General features: G+C 42.8%; 1 protein-coding gene and 2 non-coding genes across 3 annotated transcripts; all 3 read right to left on the bottom strand.

Moving 5' to 3' along the window:
- Positions 1–4,448: 4,448 nt before the first annotated feature.
- On the bottom strand, positions 4,449–9,864 carry EEF1B2 (eukaryotic translation elongation factor 1 beta 2). Its single transcript, XM_006029543.3, is given in 6 exon segments — positions 4,449–4,641; positions 5,327–5,452; positions 6,510–6,576; positions 7,170–7,296; positions 9,616–9,730; positions 9,733–9,864. Coding segments are annotated over 6 exon segments (669 nt in total). The 5' UTR covers positions 9,812–9,864; the 3' UTR covers positions 4,449–4,486.
- On the bottom strand, positions 5,720–5,856 carry LOC112551229. The gene has a single exon (XR_003095456.1). It is a non-coding gene; the product is annotated as a small nucleolar RNA SNORA41 (small nucleolar RNA).
- LOC112551228 lies at positions 6,649–6,727 on the bottom strand. The gene has a single exon (XR_003095455.1). It is a non-coding gene; the product is annotated as a small nucleolar RNA SNORD51 (small nucleolar RNA).
- Positions 9,865–10,255: the final 391 nt, after the last annotated feature.

Consider the following 10,255-nt stretch of genomic DNA (forward strand, 5'->3'; position numbering starts at 1 on the left):
CCCTTCCATTACAGCTTCTAACATACAGAAGCCTATGGAAGTCATAATTGGTAGGTTGTACCTGTGGTCGCTTTTCTTTAAAGACTTCCTGGTATATTTTTCCTAAAGATAAGGTGTTAATTTTGATGTTCTGACCATGCTCTCCACTCTGCATCCTGGAGCGTTCCTGCCATCTCTCTCCTCAGCGGCACTGTAGGATTGCTCTCTTCTCAGAACAATACCTTTGTTCAAGTCCTAAGAGTTTTGGAAGATATGATCCAAGTAGAACCCTTTTCAGTCTCGGAGATAAGCCTTATTTCAGCAATTCTTTGATACAACTTTTGTTCAGGCAATGGGGTTAGTAGAAAAATCAGTAAAAATACTAAAGAATTTGATTTTGAATACCAGAGAAGATTCAAGGGAGCTTCCTTTTTTTCCCCTAATATCACAAGATGCTGCACAATGCTTTATGAACATCAGGAGTTTAGAAATTCATAGAACAGAGCAAAAACTTTAATGCCAACATCTAGCAAACTTGTTTAGCTGAAAAAAACCTAGCCAGAAGCAGTTACAAAACAGCTATGGAACTAAAGAAGCTATGACAAGAATGCTAGTTACCCCTATTGCATGGGGAGAAAGGCACTCACTAATTTGCCCACCAGTCAGATGACATAACTCCCCATTCAAGACATCTGAACACAACCAAAGATGTTGAGCGTCTGCTTCCTGAGGATATCCACAATACTAGCAGAACTTGTACACTGACAGATGGAAGGACACTTGCTCGCTCAAGTCACCGACAATGGAAAAACACCAGGAATGGTAAACACCTTTTACAGATTGTAGATCCATCTTAGTGCCCACAGGCCACTGCAAAAAAAGGAACTATCCTGAGAACAGGATATGTCTGTGCAGTTGGAAAGCCAGAAAACTAAAAATGAGACACTGACAGATACCCTGTAAAAGGCATGATGGTTCTCTCGTGTATAAGTCATTCACTGTGATTTATTTCCCGAGTTGTCTCTGGGAGGTTTATTATTTGGATTAATTTGTGCTTGCTACTTACGTTATGCTCTGGTTTCTCTTCAGAAGGAATAAATAAACTCATTTTTTACCTTTGTTTGTATATTTGATTTTAAAGAAAAGATGTAACAATAGGTACTGGGAGATACTGGTAAGTATCCGGTAATTTCTCGCAACAGACATTTCTAATACTCTTTATAAAAAAAACGTACTGGGCCTGTCAAGGTTCTTTCTGCAACAATGAATAGTAGCGACAGGAATCCTTCTCTTCTGTGGGTTGGCACTGGGCTCTTAGGGTATTTATACACCTGCTCTGGGGAATGGGGGCTTTAATTAAAGCACCGAAAGCATCTCATGTATCACTTCAATATGGTGGCAGGGGCATTTTATCTAAAGCTTGCCAAACAAGCTTTTATATAAAGCACCCCTGCTGCCATTTTGAAGTCCAGGGATGCTGATGCACAAGACACCAGAGTCTGCTGTTGTGTGGTAATTACCGCACTCTAGCGGATCCGATTGAGTCTGCTCCAACACACTGTAATTACAGCACATCAGCAGTTTCTTTGCTCATGTATAGGCACCGTTAATGCCCCATAGTAGACCCTGAACAAATTAGCACAAGACCCTTCACAACTCACTCAGAGAGGCAGCAAGGAGTACACATCACACGTGGAGGAAATAAGAGAGCCTGTAACAAGTGAGATCAGGACCCAGAGGAAATAGCCTACAGGGGCCGTGTCCAGATGAGCACGGACGTGTGGTGTGGCACCACAGACCCATCTGCAGCACTACACACTGCACATGCAGGTGTTCCCTGTGCTGTTACCTTGCAGTGTGGGGGTTTTTGACCCTGGAAGATCCAGGGTCCAAAAAACTACACTGGCTGCTGGCCAGGCTCCCAGCTGCAGCTCCCCAAGGCCTCTAGGTAAAGCTGGGGCCCCCAGTTGCTGGCTCCAGCCTCCCCTACCATACCTGGGGTAACCTGCCAGGTGCCAGACCATGTAGCACAAGGTAAGCCGCTGCTACTTGTCTCTGGGGAAACAAATATCTGTGGACAGGGCCAAGGAGGAAATAGGGAGCAACAGGATCTCTAACTTGGGATGTTTTCAGATCAAGGGAGTAGCACCCTCTTGTTCAAAGAGAAAAAACTTTGGAGCAGGGCTTCCACTGTCTTGTCATGGAGGATTCAGTCAGGGGTTCTGCAGCCGTTCACTAGAACCAAAAGGTTGCTAATTTCCAACTTTGTGGCTTCCCTCTCAAAATATATCAAGATACAATATAGCAAGAGACCCTTTACTCTTTAATCAGGATAGTTCCTATTCTCTATAAAAAAAAGCAGTAGATATAACAACACTATACCAGTACATAAACAAGCTATATTACATGCATTTTTGATTATTTAGATCTGTTACTGAACTTTGGGGGATTTAGAGATAAACGTTCAGCACCGTACAGTACTTGGCACCTTGCAGAACCAGAGTGCACAATACAGTCGACTATAATAAACTACTAATGTTCCCTGAAAAGTAGCTTGCATCACCTTTTAAACATGGCTAACTTTAAAAATCAGAAATCCAGTCATCCTGTAAATTCCCTAAGATATTTAGCTATTAAGATCTTAGAAAGTTTCTTTCCTATTAATTGTGTTTACTCTTGTCCCAAAGCCCGTGAAGGACATTAACTACCCGTTCCTCTACATTTCTCAGTTCAGTGTTTCAGATCTTTTCACTACAAAAATTCCTGATCTTGCATCTGCATACCAAAAATTAAGACTCAAATCTATTGGCTTGAATGGGGAACTGCAGTTCAATTCATTGATTTGGATCACTGACCCCAATTTGATTCGCCCGAATCCAAATCTGAAGATTCGATGCCGATTTGGGGAATCAGTGATTTCGCCATAGATGCAGATTTAAATGTTTTTTCTACGTACCTAGAGGTGCAGCACAGCTCGTGAACAGTGCTATGCTGGGGTGGATGGAACGTCCCACAGGAGTGCGAGGGAAGGGGGCCCACATGCTCAGCAGCAAGCCCAAAAGTCCACCTCCAGGTCTGCTGGGGAACACACTGGGGGGCCCCCCCCAGACCCAGGAGGCACCAAACACTGAGCCGGGGAGCATTTGGGGGGGGGGGGGCACGCAGCACGCTCCCTGGCAGACCCAGAAGTGCTTCTGGTCCACTTCCAGGTCTGCTGCTGAGCACACTAGGGAGTACCCCATGCTCCTGTGGCACACTCCATCCGCCCCAGCATCGCAGCATTGACAAGCTGCCTGCTACCTTGATGTATGTAGAAAAAACGTTTAAAGCCGTGTCTATGTCCAAATCGATTTGGAAGGCTCCAATTTGATTGAGAGAGATTAAAGGGTCTCCTGACTTGATTCAGATATTTGGCCACCGAATTGAATCAGGGACCAAAGTTTTGCACAGCCCTAGTATTTATAATATACTCCTCAAAGTGAGTAATAAAAATAAGCACTATCAAAAGAGAATGGATATGGTAATGAAAGGTTTCAGGATTCAAACACCTGCAGCCCAATGGAAGCAAATTACATTGCTATTTCGTGTTCTGGTTCTGTCTCAAAGCAGCTCAGTGCTGCAGACGAATCTCAAAATGGACAGGAAGTCTGGAAATGATATTTTAATGGACAGCCTAAAGCTTTAATTGATGACTTTCAAGTTTAAACAGTTTCTGGTAATGATTCAAGTACCTATATTTTGGAGGCTGTTACTGTGCTGTAAGCCTAGTAGAGCAAGCTTTTCTAAAAGCCATGCAGCTATTAAAAAGTCCAATGAACACTGAAGGAGTGTACACCAGTGTTGAGTAGAAAGCAAAATCATATACAGTACACTTGTTTAGACTTATCTTGCAGTTCTCATAATTCTGGTATTTCATCTTATGATTCAGAGATCTTACTTCTTTATGAAAGTAGAGCTGAAGCTAAATGAGGTTATTCAACATCAGTTCTTCAAGATACTTTTAGTGAAAGTATGCTGCCCCCTAGTCTTCCCTTCAGGGAAATAACATGGTTTCAGAGGGGGAACCTGGGAAAGAAGTGACTTTCAACACAGATTTAAGGATAGGCAGAAGGTAGGGCAGCACCTTAAAGATTAAATTTATTCAGAAAGATATGACCTTTTGTTGGCAACAGCCTACTTTGTCAGATCCTATGAAGGGACCACTCACAGGTCCATGAACAAGCTCATACAAAAACACCTCATGTCTTTTTGAACAAGTTAGTCTTTAGAGGGTCACCCTGCCCTGCCTGACCTCAGACTAACAATTCTACCTTTCTGCCCATTAGAAATCAGCTTTCCTGACTCAGTGCCTTAACCACAGAGCTTGTAGCAGAGTAAGTAGTACAGAAATCTGGTTTTACTTCTACTCTAGGACTTTTAAGTATCAATGAACTAGATGTTGCTGTATAGAGTAAGTGGAGACCATATGGTTTGAGTTCTGCAAATACTTTTATTCTAGATGTAGGGCTTAAATCTTGTTGAAAGCAGCTACGTCCATTGATTGTACATAATCTTCAAAAGCTGTTATTCTTTCTTCCAACATATCTGTTCCAACTTTATCATCTTCAACAACACACTGAATTTGAAGCTTCTTGATACCATAGCCAACTGGAACTAGTTTGGCTGTCGAGAACAGAAAACAGCAATTGAGACATTCCATTCATCCAATACCCTCTATAAGAGTATTAATCAAATACTCATTCCATGATGCCATCTATTGCTTGCAGAAGGTACTTGGAAACAAACAGAACATTGCTTCACATATGGTTCCCCAAGTCAACCCTCGAGCTACTAAAAACATGAGACTCCAATGTAAGCTAAAGTAGTTTCATTCTCATTTTAAGTGTTTGCCATCCTAATTACAGCTGAGTATTTTTGAGGAGAAAGCAATTTTTTTTTTTTTTTTACAAGGGAGATATAATCCACTACAAGCAGCAGATCTTCAGATCATACCAGGAACTTGGAGGGGGGGGTGCCAGTGGTAAAAATCTCCTTTTGGAGTTAGTGAATTACCTCAAGGAATAAAAAACTGCTCACAGCACTCAGAAGACAAGCCCACAAGTTGACATCTAAGTTAAACTTCATTTTGGAACTGCTGTCTAGATCCATTTTTAAGCATCAAGAAACTTGAGCTACTATTCCGGTTTAATACTACTGCAATTTATTATTAACACCTGGAATTCCTTCTTTTTCTTTGAGCTACAACTCCAGCTCTGTGCCCCTTCAAGTATATTTCTCTATACAGTGCAATTTAAAAAAGTTACATTGCCTTCACTAGCCCACACAACCTTAATGATGTACTACTTACAAGATCCCCAGACCAAGCCGTCTGTCTGAATGCTTCGGACACACTCCTCCAGTTTGGCCATGTCCGTCTCATCGTCCCAGGGTTTCACATCCAACAAGATTGATGACTTGGCCACAACAGCCGGTTCTATAATGTGATAAGGACAGGAGGAGGAGGGAAGGGGAAGAAAAGCAACATTTAAGTACGAATGAATATGAATGAGTTAGTAACAAACTGCTGTAAATTCCCCAGGGTCTAGGGCATTTCACAAGAACTGCCCATTTACAAACATCTTTTCTATAAATAGAAATTTATAAAAAGTTGCGAAAGGAAATATTAAAAACATACAACAAATTCCTGTACTAAAGATACCTTTTGCCATCAAGCCAAACTTAAAAGAGATATAAGTTTTCATTTTGTAGGTTACATTCAGAGATCCTTTTCAGAGAAACTGAGAAAGGGAACACAATACAATGTAACAGTTTATTTTCCACAGATGGAATACTGCAACTGCTATGGTTCTGAACAGTTCCAGACCAGTAACTGTGGAACGCCGAATTTAAGAAGTAGATTGCCTAGTAAGAGGCTTAAATAGATCAGTGTTTTAGGCCCAAACTTCGTATGTCTATTTTTAAGGTAGGAACAACCCACCCGCCATCTTTGCTTTAACCTCAAAATGGACAAAGTGGGCAACTGAGCCTCTTAAAATTTCCTTGAGCAGACCAAGTCTGACCTACTATAGCTAGGGTTACCGTACAATTATTTTTTGGTCTTCTGTCCAGGCAGGTTTTTGAAATGCAAGTAAATGTCCAGGTTTTCGCTTTGCCTATGCTTTCCTGGCACTTCCAGCTTCACTGCCTAGGGCCGAGGGCAGGAGGGGAAGGTGACTCGAGTGCAGAGCACAATGCACTAGCCACAGGCCCCACATTTGCAGGCAGGTGAGACAGAGACAGCATACATCTGTGTCTGTGGACACCAGTAGGGGTGGGTGGCAAGAGGCTGTGGGATGGAAACGAGGGGCACCATCCCCCCCACAATCATATTCCACCGCCCCCCCAGTCCTCTTTTTGAAACTGAAAATATGGTAACCATAACTATAGCTGACAGTTCAAATACGATTTCTTAAGCTCCCTTAATTCAGTGCATACTGATGATCAAATCAAGTGTACAAGAACAAGATACAAAAAGTCACTTGCAAACATACTTTTTGACTTCTTAGATTCATACTGAGCAAGACGCTCGTCCCTCAGTCTCTTTGCTTCTTCGCTTTCCTGCAAAAGGAAGCTAGATTTAGAACAAAGCACGGATAAAAAGGCATTCTTCACAATACTGTCAAAGTAGACTGGCTTAGTCAGAAAAAAACAAATCATCAGCAAGATCAGCCGAAAGATGGTGATTTGGTTTTATTCATCATGTGACCAGTCAGTTAAAACAGGCACCCCTACAAACTCACTAGAACTTTATCCTAATTAGATTTCACATTAGCTTAGCCTGTGCTTAAGCGGAAGCCACATAAAAAAACCCCAAAAAACCAAACCCGAGTCTCCTTCAGATACTTTACAGACTTCACTTGAACCATGCAAATTCTGTAAAGAAGTAGGTGCTTCCACTAGATTTAAACATGCATGTAGTACGTTCCTCATTAACATGTTCTGTCCCCACACCCATTCAGCAAGCAGTCAGTTCCACCAGAGGACTATTTTTAGAGAGCCTCTCCGATTCAAACAAATTATGACCTTTTTACGATGTTAAACAGACCAACAGAGCAAAGATAAACTAAAAAAAGAAATGCATTTATAACTGAATTTTGGTAGCTGGGAAAACAAAAACTCATAGCAAATAAATAAAATAAATGCCAGTACACCTCCTCGTCATCAGATCCAAAGAGATCGATGTCATCATCATCTTTGGTATCTGCAGCTGCACCAGCTGTGGTATCCTCAACATCAACAGGACCATATTTCCCCAAAGCCTTCTTCACTCCTGGCAAACTAAATAAGAGAGCACAGTCTGTTAAAGATAACTGATTTTAAAAATGTATATTTCAGTTTTACTGAGGTTTTGATTCTGTTGTAAACCTCCAGTAAATATTTCTTGTCCTAACAATGAAACTCAAACCTTAATTATGTCACTATTTCAGAAGTGAAGCACCAGATTCCAATTCACAAGTGTACCCACAGTAAAGCATGCTGCTTAGACGAATATGGTGAATTTAATGTGCATAGAAAGCTAAACCTCTCATGCATACAGCAACTCTTGCTCCTGGTAATTGGATTTCCTAGAGTACACCACATAAGAGCAGCAACCAAAAGTTTCAGAACACAACCCTGTACCAAGAGGAGTTCCGCAAATTTTACTGTGCTGTTCCAAGTGCAGAAGTGATGGGATATATTACAGAAAAAAAATGTAACCACCACCAAATCAAATTTAACAATTAAAATGTTTTACATTAAATTGAAGCACATTAAGCACTGCCACTCCCCATTGAAATATTTTCAAGGAAATGCTTCATTATTGAAAATTAAGCCTCAGTGGGAATGGTAATATCAAAAGTTTTATCACAATGTCAAATCCTTGGGTTTTACTGACAGGTTGGTTCTAACTATGAAGTAGTTTCCCAATACTACCCAACACACCATAAGCCTATAATGTAAATAAGGATAAACTAAAATGCGTGAGGAACCAAGGAGAACCTAACAGGAACTAAATATTCCTGAAACCCAAACACAGCTCAAATAGCTCCATCTACTGCTAGAAAACCTAGAATGCAACTTTACATTGCCTGTTCATTCTAGTACCTTTTGAACTATGATTTAATTCCTGCTTTAGTCTTTCTAGATGTAGCCACTAACACCATAAGAGCATAGTTTTGTCTTATGCTTTCATTTACAGTATTGTGGGGTTTGCTTTAGGGATTTTTTTATTTATTTTTTTAATCAGACTGTTAGGCATTAGAAAAGCCAATGACAAAGCACTCTCCTTCTGAGCGGCTAGAAGAAATTACAGTACATTACATTCTTTACAGATCTTGTGAACTGGATTTTACAATTTCACCCCAACCCACATACTAACAATTTATTAAATAGTATTACAGGCTGTAACATCAAGAAAAGCCTAGGACAGAATGGATAAGAGACCAAGCCATCCATCTCTACAACAGGTCTTGGTGAGGCAATGTGGAAATGGCACGTACTAACACTGCCTATGCTGTACCTTTTCTAGGGAGGACTTCAGTCTCCATGGCTGTCAATACGGCACTTTTCATGACCACTAAATTCACTAAAAAAAGAAGAGAACACATTTGCTTTCATTTCCCTCAAGAACAGTGTCCTTCCTGGTCACTTGTCTGATTTAACCCTTCAGGGAGAATAGTCCAATATGAGGTTTTCCTAAGAGCCATTGTAATTATTGTGCTCCTGGCTCAGGTGGCTTTGAGACCAAGCTACAAAAGCCACTAGCGAGCAGCTATTGTACGTGCATGATTTTCAAATGGAAACACAAAAGGACTCAGTTGCATTGGATTAACCTGCTGGTTAAAATCCAGCCCACCTTGGTATCACCTTTAAACCATTATTTGCAGTGTATATAGAAGGTCATGCTGCTCAAGCCATGAGCGGCCACAAAGCCCGTCTTCCAGTGCTGGGGTTTCAGCCGAGCCCCTGAACACCTGAACACCGCATGTGCAATGAGGGAAGACCTGGAAGTGCAGAATCCCAGGGCCAGCGTCGCCAGGTGTATAATTATCGTATCTGTATGATAATTTCATACCCTTGTACAATGTGAGATCAATAATACTAGCAGAAGTGTTCAAAATGTGCAATAATTTTTTAGGCTAACTGATGCAGCATATGCAAAGCCCAAATCACTCTTGAGGACTTTTGAGCTTGCTATCAGTACCTTCTTTTGACTGCCTGCCTCAAAATAAAGAAGTCTTTCAACTTTGGTGACCCAGTTCTCATTCACTCACTGGCAAGTTACAGCAAATAAGATGTATTTGCATATTGACTTGCCTACTTTTTCAGCATACAATATAGTTTTTCAGTAAGCACAGCAACATTGAGCTTCCAATAAGATAATTTCCTATTTAAGACTTGGTGACGCTGTCCAGGGCAGAAGCAAGCCATCTTGGCCAGGCCACCCCAGTGCCCGCACCCTACCTGCTCCACAGCAGCAGCGAAGCTGGCACCTTTCAAAGACAACACACAGGCTCAACATTTAAGGCAAACCCCACCCCAAATAAAACAACCCACGCCTTTTGCGCGGGGGGGGGGGCTGCTCCCAGAGAAGCAGTGAGTGGAGGCAGATCCTACCTGGCCTTTTGCTTCTCGTAGGACTGGATGTGGTTGTACCAGCGCAGCGCGTGGCACAGGTCGGCGGGGGGCGGCGCAGACGGGCCGGTTACACTCCCCCCCTCAGCAGCGCTCACCCCTCAATGTAGCTCCTATCCGCCAGAAAGTCATTGAGCATATGGAGGCCTGCAGCGGTCTTGAGGTCCCCGAAGCCCATGATGGTAACAGGAAACCCAACCCCAACAGCGCCCACTGCGCAAAGAGGGCGCCGCTTCCCCACGCCCCGCTTATATAGGCGCCGGCAGAAGGTTCCTTTTCCATTTTGTTTCGTCACTATAGTGTCCCTCCGCGGAGAAATAGTCCCCTCGTCTTCCGCTCCGCTCAGAGCAGGGAGAGGGCATTACCGGACACGAACATAAGGAAACAGGGGCAGAAGGAAAGGTTTCAACTCTGGAGCGTGCTCGGCTGGCTCCACTGCGGGGACAGGGATTTTCGAAACCAGGTTGCAAGGGAGTGACGGAAAATGCCGAGCGCGGGTTCCGGAAATTGCCGAGGGCCGGCGGAGGGTAGGAGGGGGCGGGAGCTGCCGAAGCCGCGTGTTCCGGGGGGGGCGGACACCACCGAACCCGCCTCTTCTGGGGAGGGACGGAAACTGCCGAGC

This window comes from Alligator sinensis, unplaced genomic scaffold (assembly GCF_000455745.1).
Source record: "Alligator sinensis unplaced genomic scaffold, ASM45574v1 scaffold372_1, whole genome shotgun sequence".
Lineage (NCBI taxonomy): Eukaryota > Metazoa > Chordata > Crocodylia > Alligatoridae > Alligator > Alligator sinensis.